The 21,263-nt window shown below is 38.9% G+C and overlaps 1 protein-coding gene across 2 annotated transcripts in view; it reads left to right on the top strand.

Annotated features, from left to right (window-relative positions):
* Positions 1–21,263, top strand: part of Hsdl2 (hydroxysteroid dehydrogenase like 2) — a 73,100-nt gene that overhangs the window by 9,782 nt on the left and 42,055 nt on the right. For both annotated transcript variants that reach the window (XM_003463817.5, XM_013145894.3), the window contains exons 2-6: positions 2,080–2,243; positions 3,854–3,952; positions 9,185–9,299; positions 10,908–11,011; positions 12,246–12,344. In XM_003463817.5, coding sequence (XP_003463865.3) covers positions 2,080–2,243; positions 3,854–3,952; positions 9,185–9,299; positions 10,908–11,011; positions 12,246–12,344 — 581 coding nt within the window. The remainder of the gene's footprint in view (positions 1–2,079; positions 2,244–3,853; positions 3,953–9,184; positions 9,300–10,907; positions 11,012–12,245; positions 12,345–21,263) is intronic.

Here is a 21,263-nt window from a genome sequence, read left to right as displayed (position 1 = left end):
ACTTAACAGCTAAGCAGACAGTTTGAAGTTAAGATGAATATAAAGGATGAAGTGGTTACAGGGTATTGCACGAGTTTCCTGTGTATTTGAGTCAAAGAATATGTCTGATCAACCCTCAGATCTTTGTTGAGCCTTCTAGGTTTGTGGGTTAACGACTTTACTGAGATACCATTTATACACCAACCAATTCACTTACTGAAAACAGACAATGTTATATTGGCTTTTAATATATTCACTGAAAGGTTTGGCCCAGACAGGACACTGTAGCCAGGAAAGCCACAACCGGAAGCAGGAAGCCCCATCTTGCCCTGCCCCTAGGAAGTTACCTGTGATGCCATCTTCCCGCCCCTGGGAATTTACATATGGCGCCAAACCTAGGACCAATGGGCTACCTGTGTATCCCTAATGCCCGCCTTAGGTTCCACCCCAAACCGAGGCTATTTACAGGCCCCCACGCCACGTGTCCGGGGGAGAGATTGCCGGACGCCAGCGGTGGGGTTGCCGGTCATCTCTCTCCGTGTTCTCAGAATAAAGGCCGCTTTTTATTTTATATTTCTCATCTTTTGTTAATATTTTTCATCTTTTGGAAATAACTCTATCATTCACCAAGCTGGGCATGGTAGTACACACCTATAATCCCAGCATTTTGGGAGGCGGAGGCAAGAGGATCACCTTGGCCAGCCTGGGCTACATAGTAAGTTTGAGATGAGACCCTGTCTAAAAAAAGAAAAAAAAAATCACTAAAATTGTTACCACTGTTACCACTGTGTGTGTGTGGAGGGGGGCAGTATTGGGGATTGAATCTAGGATCTCACACGTGATGGGCAAAAGCTCTACCACTGAGCCACATTCCTAGTCTATTTTATTTTATTTTTATTGGTGGGGATTCAGGGTCTCTCTTAAAGTGCCTAGGCTGGCCTTGAACTTGTGGTACTCTTGTCTTAGCCTTCTTTGTAGTTGGGATTACAGTCATGCACTACTGTGTCTAGCCACAACCAACTTTAAAACATTTTCAACATTGCAGAAAGAAGCCCCCACCCCTCAGCTGCTGACTCCCATCGCCTCCCATTCCCAGCTCTAGGCAACTACTGATCATGTGGCTCTGTAACATGTGGTTCTTTGTGGCTGCTTTTTTTCATTTAGTGAGACATGTTTGGTTCATCCATGTTGTACCATGTATCTGGTTTTTTTCCTTGTACTGCTGAACAGTCTTCCAGTGTAAAAGTATACTGTGTTATGTTGACTTATTAGTTGATGGACACTTGGATTTCCATCCTTGCTACTGTGGGGTCATCTGTCTATCTGGGGTGTTTTTTTGTTTTGTTTTGTTTTTGTTTGTTTGTTTGTTTGTTTTTAGGCAGGATCTCCCTCTGTAGTTCAGGATAGCCTTGAACTTACAGTGATCCTCCTGCTTCAGCTTCCCAAGTAAGTGCTGAGGTTACAGACATGCACCGCCATATCTGGCTTGTGAGCATCTACTGAGCACTTACTTAATTTTTAAATGATTTGAATCTTACGTATTTATTGTAGAAAACTTGAAAAGTATTAAAGAATATGATAAATTCATACATAATTTTACCAAAGATTAAGCCTTGTTATTTGGTCTGGTGGTAATTCCAGTACTCTAGAAGGCAGCACTCAGAGGATCCAAGTTCAAAAAAAAAAAAAGTACTGAGGTTGTGGGTGCATGTGAAGGCCTTGGATTCAATCCCCAGTACCACCCAGCAGAAAAAATTTTTGCTTTGTTTTTAAGCAGATTTGATTTGCCAGAGCTCAAAAATATTGGCCAACTGGCGCTGGGGATTTAGCTCAGTGGCATAAGCGCCTGCTTTGCAAGTGTGTGGTCGTGAGTTCAATCCCTGGTACCAATAAAAAAGAAAAAGACAAAAAAATACTGGCCAACTGCAATTGTCATGAATAATTTATAAGTCCTTGTGTAGTAGGAAAGTAGTGATTATGTGTGGGGAAGAAAATCTCACAGAAGAGCAACCATGGATATTATGAAAGCGTGCATAATGTCCTGACACTGATGAGTAAAGGAAGCATTGAGGTCTCTAATACTTTTCTGCTCTGTTGTAGGAGACTAGCAGGATGTACGATTTTCATCACTGGTGCGAGCCGTGGCATTGGCAAAGCAATTGCACTGAAAGCTGCAAAGGATGGAGCAAATATTGTCATTGCTGCCAAGACAGCTCAGACACACCCCAAACTTGCAGGCACCATCTACACTGCTGCTGAAGAGAGTGAGTGTAACCATCTCCATTTCATAAAATGTCCTTACAGTGGCTTCGATACATAACTTGCTGAGAGTTGAATTTGGACTACCTGTGTTTCCGTGAAAATAAGACCTAACTACAGATCAAAATTGCTGTTCCTGATCAACCTATCCTTGCCTTCCTTGTCATTACTGAGTAGCCATTGACTAGAGAACAATGAGGTACAATTTTTTGCATGATCCTGGCCATCACCATAATAATGACCAGCTAATAATTACTGCTGAAGTTTATTTTCCAGTTTGGTCTTATTTGCACCAAAATGCTTATTTGAAAGCTACTATTAAAGAAGTATTCATCTTGTTTTAAAAAGTGTTCATTTTGTTACATAAGTGTAGGAGTTGCTTTTCTGACACTTTTAAGTGATAGGAGGGACACTAGTTGAAAGTGATGCTCAGGAGGGTGTTGCTTCTGGGGTAGGAGGGAGATGAGTGGAAGTGGAGAGGAGACAGTTTTGGGTGTGCATGAACGTTTTGGAAAAGCATATTTAATATACACACTTCACAAGTCATTATTTTAATATTTTCAATCGATGAGTAATTATTTTATATTTAAGGCATTACACTAGACCAGGAGAAAGGGCTTAAAATTTCAACAGGAAGGGCTGGGGATTTAGCTCAGTGGCATAAGCACCTGCCTGGCAAATGTGAGGTCATGAGTTCGATCCCCAGTACCAAAAAAAAAAAAAAAAAATCAACATTAGTTAATATTGCTAGCTTTATTAGTCATGTTAGTAACATTGTGGCTATATTAGAGAAATGTACATGAAATGTTTATGAGTGAAATGATGTTGAGGGTTATTTTAAAATGCAAACACAAAATACACAAAATACAAAAAATAAAATGCAAGGAGAAGATAAATCCCTAGAACTGTAACAGTTAGCTGGGTGCAGCAGTACACAGTTATAATCCTAGAACTCTGGCAGGCTGAGGCAGAAACACCAAAAGTTCAACTCCAGTTTGGGTAACTCAGTGACTAAGTGAGATTGTCTCCAAATAAACAGGACTGGGAGGTAGATCAGTGTGAAGGCCTTGGGCCCAATCTCTGGTACTACAACAAAATAAAACAAACAAAACCAAACCAGAAAGAGTCACCAAATATAGATTAGGGATCGTTTTTAAACTATTCTTTGTATTTTCATGTACTTTACAATTTTTTCTGTAATAAAACACTTTTAATTGTCTTTTTATAGCTTTTTTAATAGAATTTTTTTGCAGTACTCTGCTTTTTTATTTTTTGGTTTTTTGAGACAGGCTCTCACCATGTAGTTCAGACTGGCCTTGAACTCACTATGTAGCCTTGACTGTCTTTGAACTCATAGCTGTCCTCCTCCCTCAGCCTCCCAGGTGCTGAGATTATAGGCATGAGCCACCATGCCTGGCTCCACCCGCCCCCCTTTTTTAAAAAATAGAGTTGACATAACTAGTGGAAAGCTGTATGTAGCCAATCTGTCCTGTGTGTTGAAATCACTAGTAATTATAAGCCATTTATATTGATTTTCTGAAAATGCCTGTTATATCAGGATGGAAGGTATAATATCTGAATGCTTTAATGCTTTTTGTTTGTTTACCTTTTGTAGTTGAAGCAGCTGGAGGAAAAGCCTTGCCATGCATTGTGGATGTGCGAGATGAACAGCAAATCACCAGTGCAGTGCAGAAAGCAGTCGAGAAATTTGGAGGTAGCAGAAGTTCTGTCTCTGAACACATGGGACTTTTGGGGAGGACATCTTAGATGTGAACCATAACAATATGCAGGGGTATTTTGGTTGACAAATTTAATTCTTGCCATGATTTTAGTTTCAGAGAATTGTATAAAGAATTAAATTTGTAAAGTGAGGTGCCAGTGTACACAATATGTCTTTTCCTATACAAACATACTTGTGATAAAGTTCAATTTATAAATCAGACACAATAAAAGACTAACACTAATAACATATCATAAAATAGAGCAGTAATATTCAGTAGTGATATGTGACTTAGATGACTGTTGTCACTCCCTCTCTTTTTTAAAAAATTTTAAAATTTTATTTATTTATTTACTTTTTTTTTTGAGACAGGGTCTCACTATGCTGGCCTTGAGCTCACTTTGTAGCCCAGGCTGGTCTCGAGCTCCCAATGATCCTTCTGCCTCAGCCTCCCGAGTGCTGGGATTATAGGCATGAGCCACTATGCCTGGCTAAATGTATTGTATTTTAAAGAGGATAAAATCAAACAAAATAAAACAGAATAAAGCCAGTCAAGACAAAATGATGAAAGTGATTGATACAGGACCTCAAAACAGGATAATAGAAAATCAACAATGGCTACCGTAATATATCTTATTATCTTTGAAATAGCTGCCCATCTCTCTTGTAACCTGAAGTTGAAGGTAAATAACTGATGCCAGCATACATGTCTGACTTTCTTACTTTCTGGGTTTTTTTTTTTTTTTTTTTTTTTTTTGAGATTCAAGAAACAAGCAAGTTTTATTCAGCTAGCTGGGTGATGTGGTTAGAACTCTGTCATGACACACATCCATGTAGCCTGCGTTTCGTTTTCCACAGGTTCATTTATAGAAGATTCACTCTTACTATAGACCGTGGCAGGTTCAGCAGAACAGTATTTTTCTTTTCTTAGGCTGAAAACCTTTACGTTTTTACTTACAGGAAGCTGCCAGGTGTAGTGAGGCACACCTGTAATCCCAGCACTTGGGAGGCTGAGGCACGAGGATAACTGCAAGTTTGAGGCCAGCCTGAGCTACATAAGGAGACCCTATCCCCTACCCTGCCCCCAGAATTACTTATAGCAAGTTCTTTGTGGCATATCTAAATGCCAGCATCACTACTTTTATTTTATTTACACTTAGTGTGTAAATGTTTTACTTACATTTAGTAAGTACAGTAAGGGTTACTTGAACACAAGTGCTATGATACGTAACGGCCTGATGACCCAGACTGACTCACAGGGGAATAAAGTTATGTTTGGTTTTCATTACTGTGACCAAATACCCAAGACAAACAATTTAAAGGAGGAAAGATTTGTTTTGACTCAACCGTCTTAAAGATTTCAGTCCCTGGTTGGCTGGTTGCTCTTAGGTCTGTGGCAAAGCAGAAGTATCATGGCAGAAGATCCCAACCCAGGAGTGCTGCTCACCACATGGAGGCCAGGGAGCAGAGAGGGAAAGACCTGAGAGGAAGGGGCCAGGGACCAGAATCTTCAGTCCTTATGGCCTACTCCCTGCAACTAGGTCCCAACTCCTGAGTTGGTATCACTGCCATCACCTCGTTTTTTGTTGTTATTGTTTTATTTTGAGAAAGAGTCTCACTATGTAGTTCAGGCTGGCCTTGAACACACCATGTAGCCCAGGCTGGCCTCCAACTCACAGCGATCCTCCTGCCTCAGCCTCTCGAGCGCCAAAATTATACGTGTGTGCCACTGCGCCCAGCTTATCAGCTAATAATGCTGTGAAATTATGATCTTATCACTGGTTTATCCACTTATGGAGTTTAGACCCTCATAATTCAGTCACCTTCTGCAAAGCCCCACCTCTGCACATGGGAGGCTTGGGGGCATTTTAGATCTAAACTGTAACATGTGTATACATTACACAAAGGGATGGTTCAGGTTGTGGATGGGTGGAGATTTCATCTTGTCACTCAGAATGACAGGCAGCTCTAAGCATGAATTGTTTATTTCTGGAATTTTCTATTTAATGTTTTCAGGTGGATGTGGACAGCAAATAATTAAAACTGTGGAAAGTAAAAATCATGAAAAAGTAGGCATTACTGACAACTTTTAATATTTTTGTGGTCCCCTGGGCAGTAATTTTTATATCTATATTTTGATATAATGGATTTATATAATAGTTATTTATTAAATATTATTTATATAATATAATAGTATTTTGGTATTTTGGAATATGGTCAGAAAGAAATATTTGCTCTTTTAGATGCATGGTTTAAATCCATGTGATAGCCTTTTTTTAATTGTTAAAAATAATTTGGATAATCTATCCTACCACTTAAAATAAAGCTAGGATCTTAATAATAACATACATCTAGTGGTTTGCTTGCATCTTTTTAATTAATGTAAACACTAGCTGGTGACTTTTGATATTGTATTGGGTGACATGCAGATACTTTATTAGCATGCAAATACTTCACACTGTTATCAAAGGGCTTTTTTTAGTTCGTTGTTCTGTACGCTTACATTACCTCCTTGCTGCTGCTAAAATAGTTTTCTTCTGTCTGCGTACCTCAAAAATTTCTCTTTAACTTTTTCGTTTCCTCTTTGTCTGAAATTCTCCTTTCTCTGCAGTTAAAATCCTTTCTCTTGACAGCTCATCTCCACAGAGCCTTCTCCCTTACTGTGCCAAATAATCAGCAGCGTAGTCTCCCTCTGAATTTCCAAATCATTTCTTTGATCTTTGTCTTGTGCTACTTTAGATCGTAGTCTTTCTCTTTTCTCCTCTCATTAGTTCATAAGCTTCTAGAAGGGAAGTGTTGAGTTTGAGCTAAGTTTGCTGGTATTATAAGAAGGCACCCAGGTGTGTCCAGTGTGCCCCAACCATCAGCACTGTCCCTCCATAATGTTCCAGGGGTCTATGCACATGTCTGATGTGAGGGACACTGACCAGTGGAAAATAAGGTCATGTGTGATCCCACTGCAGAATGCGGTGGTAAATACAGATTTTTGCCACAAGGGGGACCCCCTCCTTTAAATCCCTACTCTTACCCTGTAATTTTTCCCTTGTGAGAAAAGGAGAGAAGCTGCAACATTGTTTTTGTTTGTTTGTTTGTTTGTTTATTTTCTACTGAGAAGACCATAAATATGGGAGACAAAGCAGAAATTGTACTCAAGTTCAGGGCCTTTTATTGGAAATGACTTCACCTACTAGAAAAGTGGTCAGTTGGTGCCAATTAGGATTTTACTTAATCAGTTTCCCTGTTCATTTTCAGGGAGGAATTAAGAGGAGAATTTGTCATTCCTCGTAGTCGACATAGTTTAGTTCTTTCTTTTGCCCAGTGCTGCCTGCTAACTGAAGGTGACTTACCATGATTGGAAAATGTGACCGTTGTCACATAGGCCTCACCCCTGCCCCGGGAAACTGTGGCCTGTCTGTGCGCCTGTGATTTTTTAAAAGGGAAGGGCAAGCCAGATGTGGCGCTCATGCCTGTAATTCCAACACTTGGGAGGCTGAGGTGGGAGGATTGTTGGGAGTCTGAAACCAGCCTGGGCTACAAAGTGAGCTCAAGGCCAGCCTGAACTGCATAGCGAGACCCCATCTCAAAAAAGACACACAAAAAAAACCACCAACCCAAAAAGAGGAGGGCAACATAAGGGAACTGAGGTTTGAACACATAAATTATGCAGTGTTTTAAAAAGAGGGGGTACAAGTTTTTATTTTCATTTTGGATGCCACATTACAAAAGAAGTATTTTTTAAAAAAAACAAGAATTGAAGGAAAAGAAAAATAATAAAAAGAATGTCTATAAACTGTTCAGTGTGCCATTTGTTTCTGATAAACTTCAGTCACATCTTCCTTTCTTCCCAGTATGATGATCAGTAATTCCCTGATCTTTGCAGGGAAACCTCAACAAATTCATCGGAACTCCCTATCTTTGACGGTATGGTTCTTTGAATTTCTAGAGATGTGTTATTTTCACTTTGAGGTGAATCTCACTGCTATCTTTTTGTTTTTCTTTTTACGGTGTTTTGAGACAGTGTCTTGCTATGTAGTTCAGGCCTTGAACTCACCATGAAGCCCAGGCTGGCCTGAAACTTGCAGCAATCCTCTTGCCTCAGCCTCCCAAGGGCTGGGATCTCACTGCTATCTTGCCCAGTGGTTTCGAGTTTGATGCAGTCGCCTTCCTTCTCAGTCTTAAGTCCTCAGGTGAAAGTGTTACCCCCTGTCAGGATGGTTTCACCTAGGAGCCTCCGCACAGCAGTGTTTTGGGTAGGCAGAACCTCTATCTGGGATTTATAAATCCATTTCCTTTCCCCACAATCATTTTCACTTAATATTGTCTCACTACACATATAAATATAAACAAGATAAATTGCATAGAGGTAGGAATTGGATAGAATATACAGAAATTGTAATTATTGTAGACTTACTTTGTGTGTGTCTGTGAGTCACTAAAACAGAATCCGTTTATTTTGATCATTTATCTGTTATTAAAACTCAAGATCATTCTCCTTTTCCAGTTCCCCGAGATCAAAAAGGACCACTTCTGTTAAGAGATGGGCCTTGAGGGAACATGAGACCAGTAGTGTGTATATGGGAGGGCTCTGGGCCTTGGAGACATACTGGGAGGAATTTGACTTAAGGTTTGTGAAGATAGGGAGGGAAGACAGGAGTAAGAGACAGGGTGGAAGCTGGCTCTCTGGAGTTTCCTGTGGCACTGTGTTGATTGTCTACATCTCCACTGTGCTAGAAAACATACAAGATCTGAGGTACATTCTCAGCCCTTTTTAAGAATTTTTTAGGACCAGTGATATAGCTCAGCCGCACAGTGCTTGCCTACCAAGCGTAAGGTCCTGAGTTTGATTCCTAGTACCAAATAAATATATATAATATATATTTTGAAATATATATATATATATATATATATATATATATATTGTATATATTTTGAGACAGGATCTTCCTAAATTGCTAAATTGCCCTGGCTGGCCTTGAACTCACTCTCAGTGATCCTTCTACCTCAGCCTCCTGAGTACTGGTGTAGGCATGTGCAAACATACCCAGCTGTAGGTACTATTTAGAGACAGCTACTAAGGCTTGTGTTGGTGTATTGGTCAGTCATGTATAAAAGAATTATTTATGAATCCACTGAAATTTCCATGAAATAGAGTGAATGCTTTTGCTTGTGAATATGTGTGAAAAAAGTCTCACATATTTAAAATCAAATTGATTACTTTGGTAACAGGAATTGACATTTTGGTGAACAATGCCAGTGCTATTAGTTTGACCAACACAATGGATACACCTACGAAGAAGGTGGATTTGATGATGAATGTGAACACCAGAGGCACCTACCTTACGTGAGTCATGAAGAAGAGTTGTGGGGGAGAATGGCACAGTGTATTCTTAGAGAACTAACCTGCTTGTAAGCAAATGTGAGTCAAATCAGCAGTACAGTTTAAAGGTCTATTCAGGAAACTCAGCTAACTCAGCTGAAGGTATTTGTGTCTAAGTGAGGTGCTAAAGGTTTTCAATAAAATAGAAAAAGACTTGCTTGTTGCTTTGAAAAACACACTTGATATGAGGGAAGCTGAGGGCCAGACTGGCTTAAGTGCAAATAGGAAGCTTTTGCCTGTACATCCAGGGAAAGCTCATGTTTATATTGTAACTGAAATAAGTTCTTCCCTTGGAGTATAAAATATGGTCTCAGTGTTTGGAACACATTCATTTTATTTCCTGTTGATGCTTTGAGTGTGCAAGTTCACTGTTTTAATAAAAATCAACTGTAGCGTTGCTTGCCCCTCTGCTGTCCACTCTGGTAGAGGTGAGGCATGTTTGGAGATAAAAAAAAATAAGTACAAAAACCTATATTGATTGTATTTTGTTTGTAAGCATGAAAAGATGTTGGAATTGTTAATCTAAATGGTGTACATTTAGAAATAAAACTGACTTGAAGGAGGAAGAGACTAAAGTTCTAGTTGTCCTAGTTGAGAGTGAAATATAGGTATGAAGTGTTTAAGGGATAGTGTGTTATTTTGTTATAAGGTATTATTTAATACTTACAATTTTTAAAAATGTTGGACACAAATCTTTTATAAAATACATTACCAATCTTTATGAGCAGTTTTAAAGAAATAAAATTATATATTGTTCCTAAAGGTGTACTGGATTTTGTATTGGTGAAAATTAAATTTGGGAATGTATGGAGAGTTACGTTACTAAATTGCAGTTCTGGAGTTCTGTGAGTACTGTGTCTAAGGAGGTGAAATAAATCAGCAGATGTGGTACTATGGCAGCAATAGTTGATTTCATGTTTAGTATATGCACTGTCCTAAGTATCTCATCTGTATTGTTCCATGTTAGTCCTTTGGCCAACTCTCGATGGTAGTGGGTATTACCAACATTTATAGTGGAGAAAACTGAGAATAAAAATGTTATAAAATTTGCCCAAGGTCACATGAAGGAGCAGAAGCAAGATTTGAACCCATTTCTGTCTTGAACACTCATGTTCTTTAGCACAGCACTAACCGACTGGTACCTTAACTATTCCTTAAAGTTCTGGGAGTGCGGGGGAGGGAGAATTGGGAACTGTTACAGTTGAGGATGACCTTGGTTGGGCATAATGCTGATCTATCAAGGATTTGATTTTTTACAGTCAGGCCATTGAGTAGAGTTTCAAAGTGTTTACGTTAGTTGCTTTTCCTATCTTCATTCTAAAAAAACAAAAGTCCTGGGCTGGGGATTTAGCTCAGTGGCGTAAGCGCTTGCCTGGAAAGCGCAAGGTCCTGAGTTTGATTTCCGGTACCACAAAAAAAAAAAGGTCCTGTACAAACAAAAGTAAACAATATGTACTCTTGATTACCAGAGGAAGTTTTTTACTCTGGAGGGGTAATTTAAACTATGATTTAGAAATGGGAAGATATTCTTAGAAAGGTATTAACTTGACTTATGTTTGCTTTTACTTTCAGATCTAAAGCATGTGTTCCTTTTTTGAAAAAGAGTAAAATTGCTCATATCCTTAATCTCAGCCCACCACTGAATTTAAATCCAGTGTGGTTCAAACAGCACTGTGGTAGGTAGTAGGATGAGGAGATGCTTTGTCCTTTTAATTTGTTTTGAATTAAATCAGTATATCTTTATATAATCACAGTCTACACACAGTGGACAGTATTGAATTTTCTGTAAGTAAAATTTGGAAATTGAAAACAATCATTTTCTAGTAATTAAAAATTAAGGTATAACTTACTTTCAATATAATGCACAGATGTTAATGGTTCAGTGTAATGAATTTTTATAAATATGTACAATACTTGTGTAACTATTATGCAAATTAAGATAGGGATTTTCATCATTTCAGAAAGCTCTTTAATGTCCTAGTGGGTGGGTTTTATGACATGTAATTTAGTCTTTAATGAAGTTGGTTAAAAATTATCCATGAAATATTTTATTTTTCACTGCAAACTAACGATTTAAGTAAGGCAAATATGGTTAAGTAATAAGATTAATGTATAGGTACTTCCTTTAAAATCTTTGTATCAAATACTTCTTATTTCAGTATAATTCACCAGCCATTTGGAAAGGTGCTCGCAATGGGAACCTACTAAACAACACTGAAAGAAGTTTCAGTGGTACTTGGCCCTTGCATTTGCTAGGCAAGCGCTCTTCAAGAATTGGAGCCCTTTTTTATTCCATTTTTAGACATGTCTCACTAAGTGCCTAGACTGGCTTCAAATTTGCAATCTTTCTACCTCAGCCAGGATTACAAGAACGCACTACCATGCCTGATTTGTTGTTGTGTTGCTGTTTATATATTTACTTCTTTACTTATATATGTGGTACTGGGGATTAAACTTAGGACCTTTGTGCTTACCAAACACATACACTACTAGTGAGCTAAAGATTTTACTGAGCTACAGGATTTTATTTAAAGTAGTTTCTTTAAATAATCAGTTTCATTCTATTTTATTCTGTGGTGTTGGGAATCAGCTTTCATTCTTTAAAATATAAAGAAAAAAACAGATGAGGAAACAATAGTATAATTTATTACCATAGTATTAAGAAAATGAAAGTTTATTACTTTTTCTTTTAATCAAATATCAGATTATGAAAAACTGGCTCATGCCTATCCAATTACTTCCATAAAAACTTCTTAACACTTTTAAAAATTAACATTTTGTGCTTTTTATGTTATTAAAGTGAATTCTCAAAAATATGTCCAGGAGAAGATCATAAAGGAAAGAAGTTGGTTATTTCTATTCACAAATTAATTTGTTTCTCAAATTATTATTCTTTATGGTTTCTTTCAGCTTATACTATTGCCAAGTATGGTATGTCTATGTGTGTGCTAGGAATGGCAGAAGAATTTAAAGGTGAAATTGCAGTCAATGCCTTATGGCCTAAAACAGGTATGTTCTTCTAAAAATCTGATTTATTTGGTTTGCATTTGTTTTCTTTGGCTTCTTCTGTACCAAGGCTGAGGATGCAGTTGAGGGCCTTCACCATGCGAGGCAAGTGCACTTGCCCTGAGCTACACTTCCAGCCCTGTCTTTGATACTCCTAACCGGTCCCTTGAGTGTGGTGTAGGGCAGGCATGAGTAGACTGTCGGCAGTAACTTCAGTCTTTCTGTTGTAAAACACTCAAGATATTTTACCCTGTGGCATAAGAGCCTTGTCAGTCATCTTCCAGCTCTGATTTAAAGAACACAGGTAACACTTGTGCCAGTAACCGTGATAGGAACAGTGAAGCCCTGGAACTTTGCTCTTCTCGTAGGCTAGCAGTTACATAGCACATTCTCTCATGATGCTGGAGGTTGGCAGCGAGCCACAGCTTCCAGCCAGCCATGGAATCAAAGAGTAATGACCAATGCTCCACAGTGTACTGTGTTGTCTGCGCCTTTTGGATATTGTGTTTTGTGGTTTTGCATGTCAGCGTGTTTATAAAATGCCATCTGGGTCTGTACATTTTGTCATAAAATAGGTTTTGTATTAGATGATTTTGCCCAACCAGAGCCTAATGTCTTATTTTCTGAGCACATTTAAAATCGGCTAGGCAAAGCTATGGTGATTGGCAGGTTAAATGTATCAAATGCATTTTGTTTGTTTTCTCATTTTCTTGAGACAGGCTCTCACTGTGTAGTTCCTGCTAGTCTTGAACTCACTATGTGGCCCTACCTGACCTTAAACTTGTGGCAATTCTTGTGTTTCATCCTCCCAAGTGCTGGATTACAGATGTGCACCACCACGCCCATCTCCAGTGCACTTTTGAATAACTGTAATCCATCATCAGTTGAGGAGGATAGGTTCTTGGAAGTTCCTTGGAAGGATTTGGACCTTGGAGATCAGAGGACCTAAGTAGCGTGGCTCAGTAGATAAGATGAGTATGTCTTCTCCCTTAGACAGTGAGGAGAGTAAGGAGATATGTCCCCAAAAGGATTCCATGATGGGAGAGTTGACACATTAAGTGTCCATGGAGCAGAGAGTTGCCTTTACTACTTTGGCAGGGCTGGCATCATCTAAAGTGCTCATGGATGAACAGAACCTTACTCAGTCAAAGAAATACTGCAGGGCATGTAAGAGGACCTATGTAAAATACAGAAAGAATAAAAAATCCTCAGAATTGTAGCCTTCAGTAAAACAAAATTCTCGCTAGGTGTGGTGGCTCATACCTGTAATCCCAGCACTCAGGAGACTGAGGCAGGAGAATTGTTACCAAGTTCAAGGCCAGTTTAAGCTGCATGGTGAGTTCAAGGCCCGCCTGGACTACATAGCAAGACCCTGTTGATTCCCAACTTACTATGTCCTCGAGCTTGTATTCTCTAAAATCAAAGAATGAATTTTAGGAACAACGGAGGGGAAGAGTAGAGCATATTTGTTGAGAGAAAGCTTCTGTTTGAAGAGAGACAAAAGGGGGTCCCGAGCGGGTTGCCCAAGAGTCTGTCTTTTCCAGGGACTTTTATAGAATAAAACCATGGGTTCAAGGTGGGGGAAGACTGGGAACTCACAAGGCAGATGGGCATAAGGTGGGATATAACTATAGTTAGCCAATAAGATTAATAGTTTAGGTAAAATTGATTAAGTTGGGGACAAATGGGAAATCAAGTCATGTAGGAAGTGGGCATTCTTAGAGATCAGTGACCCCTCCTATAGGAGACTGGGATGGTAACTCTTGGCTTCTCACGGTGATCCAGATTTAATCCCTAAGGTTTATACTTAAGAATGTGTTTGCATTTGTTTTGCCTTCTGTTTTGAGATGTGGCCCACAGCAAGAGGTCTGTGTCCCCTCCAAGGTCATCAGATACCTGGTCCTCTGTGGCTGCTCCCTCAAGGGCCTAGCCATGTCTGTCTATAATATTTCTAACTGGCTCAGCTGCCTGTAACACTGTCTCAAAAGAACAAAAACTAAACAAACAAAAGTAAAATAAAACTGGAAAGAAACAGAAAACACCTTTTTTCAAGCCAATAATTACATAAGAGATTGAATTATAATATGAAAAATGCTTTTTGGAACTAAAACTAGATTTAAAAAATAAATGTGTGGAGTTGAAGGACTGATTGTTTATTATTAATGCCTGAATAAACAGCTGGGAAATTCAAGTGTAAGAAATATCTCAAGAGCAGAAGCTTGCTGAAGAAAAAGGAGAGACTTAGAGGACATGTCCAGGAAAATTTGCATGCAAATTTCAGGAACCCCAGGAAGAAGACTGGAAAAACAGCATGATGCAGAAGGAATAATGATAGAAAATTAAAATTGAAAACAGTTTCCTTGGACTGAAAAGGGAATTGAAAGATTTACAAAATTTGAGGCTAAATTTATGGGGAGGGGTGAGAATCTCAGAATTTCAAGGATGAAAAGAAAAGCTGCCAAGCAGGATATCTCTTACAAAACCAGCTGTTCAAGCAGGATATCTCTTACAAAAAAAAGGACCAGCACTTTTATCTCCAGGGCCAGGAACTGGAAGCAGGGAATAACATCACTGTATTACTGATTGGAAGCAACTCTGCCAAGATAATGTTTACTGAAGGAAGACAGAAGGGTACGCTATCTCACTTGATTAGTGATATACCCTATCAGAACAGTCATTTCAAAATAGGGCTTAGAGATGAAGAGGAGAGGACATAGTGATATGTGGAATAACCTTGCAAAAGGTATGCTTGCATGTAAATGAATTATGCTAGTATAACTGAGAACATGAAGCATAGATACTGTCTTAGGGTTTGCAAGGAAAACAGTTTAATAAGGACACATAATTTTTTTTTTCTGGCATAGTGGGAATCGAACTCACGACCTCACACTTGCCAGGCAGGCAATTGTGCCACTGAGCTAAATCCCCGGCCCTAAGGACACATAATTTATAGAATTATTTTATAATAGTCACCCAAAGAGTCAAGTACAAAAAAGTGTAGGAAATCTGTCTATATACTAAAGACCTAGAGATTCCAGCCGAGGGCCTGGATCCCATGGGAATATCCTGCATGAGTTCAGCTGAAGATCTAGAGTCCAACTGGAGGCCCAGAGCCCAGGCCCAGAGACATGTAAGTCTGTTTCACGGATCTGCACTGGGAAGGCCCCAAATTCAGCAGTGGAAGCTAGAAAGTCTCTGCCAGTGGGATGAAGGATCTGTACCAGTAGGCAGAGGGGGTTCTGCACTGAAGCACCAGGAAGTGACACTCAAAATATGGACCAGAGCTCCCCTGTAAAGTACCACAGCCATCCTCAGCGTCAAGAAGGTCCTGAGCTCCTCCGATGATAACAGCTGAGTTCATATCAGGAAGCAAGCGTGACAAGTATTTCCTGGAGATTGAGCATCATACATCTTCCCCTCTGGAACCAGGAAGCAATGTTCAACGTAAGGACCAGAGCTCCCCTAAAGTGAACCACAAGCCATTCTCAGTGACATCATGACCCAGGCTTTTCTGAGGAGAGAACAGCCCAGTTCACATCAGGAAAGAAGCTCTATCAGCTTCTTCAGGAGAACCAGTGACAACAGGAGAATAACACTTCTTCCTCTCCAGTTCTCCTTTTTGTGTTGGCAACAGTCCTCAGGTGGGCCCTTCACATCCAGCACCACAATGATCAGTCCAGCTGGGTGTTACAAGTTGCCCACCAGTTGTCAGTCCACCACAGATTCCAAGTAAGAACCCCTCAGTGGTACTGGGGATTGAACTCAGGGCCTTCGGACTGGGCTACATCCTCACCTCTTTTTTATTTTTATTTTTGTTTTGAAGCAGAATCTTACAAAGTAACTTAAGTTGTTAAATTACCCAGAGTGGACTTGAATTTTTGATCCTTCTACCTCAGCCTCTCAGAGCTCCGGGACTGTAACCATACAAACCATATCCAGCATAAACTCTTGACACAGAAAAGATAAAGAGAAAGCTTTACTATTAATCTCTAGCCAAACACAATAAACCCTTTTTATATAATCTTGAAACTGGGGAGAAAGAGATGAGAAGTCACTGAATTTTTAAGGGCTAGTATGGGCAATTGAACAGTCTCACCTTGGAGCAGCCACCATGCTCATTGGTAAAAATATTACATTTCTGTTTGGGTTTGGTTATAGAAATGCTTTTGGGTTTTAAAATAATATACAACTACTTTTATAAACCTTTTAATTGATGTAATAGTTTATCTGTAGATCCTTTTGGGTTTTCTGTATAGGTAGTTATATCATCTATGCTGGTATTTCTGTCTTTCTGAAACGTCCACCCTTGGTTTCTTTTTTTCCTTGCTTTAATGTGCTGTCTCTTTCATCTCTTCTGTTCTACCTTCCAGCAGTAGATTTCCCCAGAGTTTTTGAGAGTCCAGGAAGGCTTTAAAAAATGTTTCTTGTTTATTTATAGTTTGGCTGTAATAATGTATCCCTTTAGGGGTACCTAATTCATTGTATTTTTAAAAGCAGAAGAGTGATCCTGTGTATTTGTTATTTTTTTAATTTTATTTAAAGAAAGATTAAACAAAACAGAAAAGGGTAGAAATAATACATACTTTCAAAGAAAAAATAAACAGTAAGAAATCACTAGTTGATGATTACATATTGTCCTCTTACAAATAGTTGCTCAGGTTATAAAAGTGAAGCGTACAAAGTGGGGATTCAAACAGCGAGACTGCAAACAGTTCTGTTCAACTATCCAACAAAAACTTAGTAATATGGTTATCAATCCTATACACTTAAACATACATGCAGTTATCCATATCTTCATTTATGTTAAGATTAAACAAACAAAAGCAGGCTAAAATCACTCTGAACAAAGAATAATAGTATTGCTGGATTTCACATCATGACACTGCGGGATCAGCACTGAGTACTGTAGTGTCTCTTTTTCTTCAAAGTAGTTATTCATTGCATCAAGCGTTATAAGATCAGTTCTCATAAACTGTTTATAGTTCTACACATGCATGAGTCTCAACATGTATTTCTATCCTTCCTATATTAGAGAGAGAAACAAAACAAAGCAAGACAAAACAAAACATATTCCTATAAACACATGAAATGAAAAAGTCAGATAAAACCACTGCACAAGGTGTTCTACAATGGTTACTGTGTTGTCTCTTGTTATCTTCAATAGATTTGTCTGTATCATCAGACATAGTGTAATTGAATACAGCAGTACATAACAATATTAATAAAAACAAAACTTTGTAGATAGTGTAAAACTTCAAAAAAGGTAATAATCACACCAGAATGGGTATCATAGTGAATCTTGTCATCTTCAGTATAGTTGCCTATACTCTCAGACTTGATACTATCAATCATAACAGTTTTGAATAAAATCTGTCGATACCAAACAGCAATCAAACAAACCAGATTTAACTATGATCAGTTGTGGTAAAACAGTATAAATTATACAGGGCTCCAGATTAAGTTAATAGGAAATTAAAGGATGATTACTGTGCTATATCTATTATTTTTGGCATACCTCTCTGTGCCCTCAGATCTAGAGCAAGTAGACAAACTGGGACAGAACATAATCGATCTAAGCAGACAGGTATAAGTAATGTGGGTTTTAAATCCTGGTACACTATTAACAATATCCTCTGTCTTCTTTTTTAAAACTATTTCTCCCCTTTCACTCCTCCAAGGTGTACTGTGCATTTTTGGGTCTCACCACCTCCCTCAGTTTTTAGATTGGGGGGGGGGGCAACCTGCTATTTACCTCCTAAGTGTTTGCCAACCTTCTCCCTCCTGGACTTGATCTCAAGTTATATTCCTTTACCTATTAAAGCCTGTCTTTCCAACCTGTCTTCAGGTGCTGGTCGAGTTGCCGCTATTACTCTTTGGTTCTCTGTCACTAGAGCATTGTTTTGTCATATTTGATTTTCGGTCCGTAAACCCATTTCAGGTTAATTATATTTCCTATAAGGAGCATCTTGGTGGACCCTACCTCCTGATCTACTCTGCCTGTGTTTCTCTCTCTCTCTCTCTCTCTCTCTCTCTCTCTCTCTCTCTCTCTTTTGTTTTTAGTGTATCAAGGCCATCTGTATTAGAGATTATATCCAAACTTCTCTGCCTCATTTCTGTTGTGCTCTTTTTCTGCCATTAGTTGTCTGCTTTTCTCCTTCATTCCACTTTCTGCTCCATTCAGTGAGGCCTCTCTGCCACTGTTCCTGGAATTCTGGTACTTTTCTCTCTCTCTAAAATGTCCTTCAGTATTCTCTGTAGGGTTGGATTGGTGGTTGCGAATTCCCCCTGTTCCTCTTTGTCTTGGAAGCATCTTGTTTCTCCATTAATTTTAGAGACAGTTTTGCAGGGTACATCAATCTGGGATGGAGTGTATTTTCTTTCAAGTCTTGGAATACCTTGCTCCAAGATCTTCTTGATTTGATGGTCTGTGTTGAGAAGTCTGCTGTGATTTTGATGGGTTTTTCTTTATAGGTGATCTGTTTCTTTTCTCTGATGGTTTTTAATATTCTGTTCTTATATTGAATTTCTGATTATTGATTATTATATGTCTGGGTGTGGCTCTGTTTTAGTTTGTAGGTGGCTGGAGTTCTATATGCCTCATACATCTGAATATCATTTCCTTTTCCTATGCTTGGGAAGTTTTCTTTAATTATTTTTGTGAATAGCCTTTGTAGTTTGTACCCCTGCTTCTTCATTCACATTCTTTATTCTTGTTATAGATCCTCTTGTCATCTTCTAGCCTTTGAATTGTTACTGCCTGTTTCCTTGTTATTAAGAAATTTTTCCTTTCATGATCACACATTGCAAACCTGTCTTCAAGTTTTGATAGTCTATCCTTAGTTTCTTTCAAGCAGTTTTGCTAGCTTTTAATGGAGTTTTTTATTTCCTGGTAATCTCTTTGAACCTGCTTCATGTATTCTATGTTTTCTTTAAATTCTTCATCAAATGTTTCTCTCTTTTTTGCGTTCCTCCCTTCTTCCATCGGTGTCTTCTTGAGAGGCGCTTAGCATTTCTTTTATGAATCTAGTTATATCTTGCTTTCCTTGAGTAAATATTTCAGTTTTGAGCTTGTCTATGAAGTCCCGAAGATATCTCTTTATGTCCATTGATGCCGTGTCTGGTATTGCATGTTTGCTGCCCTCAGTCTCTTTTGTATTACCTCTCCTAGATCAAGGTTCTCAGGGCTGGGACCTGGGAACTTTTTCTTGTTTTTTCTTTTTGTCATGGTTTTGGTTTCTTCCATACAGGCGTATAGAAGAAGTCCCAGTCCCTTTCCTTGTTGGTTATGGTTCTTCCGAAGTGGCTGGCTAGGGATTTTTGCCCACTTCAGTGTGCTATTGAGGTGCAAACAGGGGCAGCGTATGCTGTCCCCTCCCCTCCAGGTCAGTCAACCTGCGATGGCCTTCACTGTGTTAGTGTGTGCTGTGTGTAGGGAATTGGTTTGGGATAACTTATTTGTCTCAGCCAGGGACATGACCCAGGCCAAGCATATGCCACCAGTCTCGCCTGGGAAGGGAACAACTGACTGAAGTCACTGCTGTTCCTTGTTCCTGCCCATCCTGCCCAGTTTCAATATGTTGTCTAGTTGGTCACCCCTTTCCAGTGGAAGGGTGTTATTTCCAGCACTCACTGCAGGTCGATGCAGGTACCTTGCTGGCTCTGTTCTCTGTTGGGCTTGCCGACCCCAACTTCAGTGCGACTGCAGTTCCAGCGAGTCGAAGAGGCAGGAATTCAGGTGGCTCAATGAGTGGCAGCCGTGGGAGTTTAGGCACTGCAGCGAAAGCACCGAATCTTAGCTGTTCCAATAGTAGCCCTGGGACTGCAAGTTTGACCAGGTTTTTTTCCCCGATTAGTTTCTTCCTGGGTTGAGAGGATCCATCTCCTGTGTCCGGGCCTCCCCATAATGTTTAATTTTGACATCTGAGTTGTCTGTCGCAGAGAGCTTCTGTATTGTGCTCTTATCTATCCTCCATCTTTGCTAAACTCCTGTATTTGCTATTAAATGTATTACTAGGCATTATATATTTTTATTGTTTTCAATATATTTTCAAATTTGTTATTAAGGTATATATAAAACTATGTATCTTTACAACTATACCAGCAAAAATCTTTCATTAGTATTTGACAGTTTTTAAAAGGGTCTCAGTCTCTTTTCAAGTTGAAAGTTTATTACAAAAAGTGAAGGTTGTAGCTGGGAGAGGTGGTTTAGTACTTGGCTCTAGTTCTAGCTATGTGGGAGGCTGAAGCAGGAGGATCATTTGAGTCCAGGAGTTTGAGGCAAGCCTGGGCAGCATGGTGAGCCCCAATCTCAAGAACAAAAACATAGTGTACCTCTGCCCTTTCCATACATATTGAAATCTTTTCCTGTTTCTTACTAACTTAGCATACTTTTGGAGTGGTGTTGAATAGTAACAGTAATAACAGGCATGTTTGTTATGTGTTTTTGGCTGCAATGGAAATGCTTTTGTTTCATCTTTACATTGGTGCACTTTCTTTGCTGTTTTGTTTTTACTTCAGTTCTTGCTTCCTCTCTATTATATGATGTTGCATTAGGATTACTGTAATAATTATAGCATAAAGATCTTACTTGATTGGCTGACATTTTTAATGTAATATCTACAAGTAAGCTTAATAAGTTGGTAGCTTTCATTCTGAACCACCATATAGCCTACATGTGAGTTTTTTATGGTTATTAAAGTTAAAAATACTTGCTTTGAGGTTATAGCTCACACCTAGAACCATTGAAGAGTTAAAAAAAAAAAAAAACACATTGTTTCTACCCTTAGTGATTTAACATTTTAGTAGGACAAGTAAACCATGATTATGATACAATCAGAGAAATAGTCTACCTAGGTGCTCTTCAAGTGCGTGAGTCTTGATTGTAAATTTTTTTTTCTTTTTTTTTTTAATTTTATTTAAGGA

This window comes from Cavia porcellus, unplaced genomic scaffold (assembly GCF_034190915.1).
Source record: "Cavia porcellus strain 051 isolate PalLab524CR breed Dunkin Hartley unplaced genomic scaffold, mCavPor4.1 scaffold_1, whole genome shotgun sequence".
Taxonomy (NCBI): Eukaryota; Metazoa; Chordata; class Mammalia; order Rodentia; family Caviidae; genus Cavia; species Cavia porcellus.
Note: the sequence above shows the minus strand (reverse complement) of the source record. Positions and strands in the feature narration are given on the sequence as shown.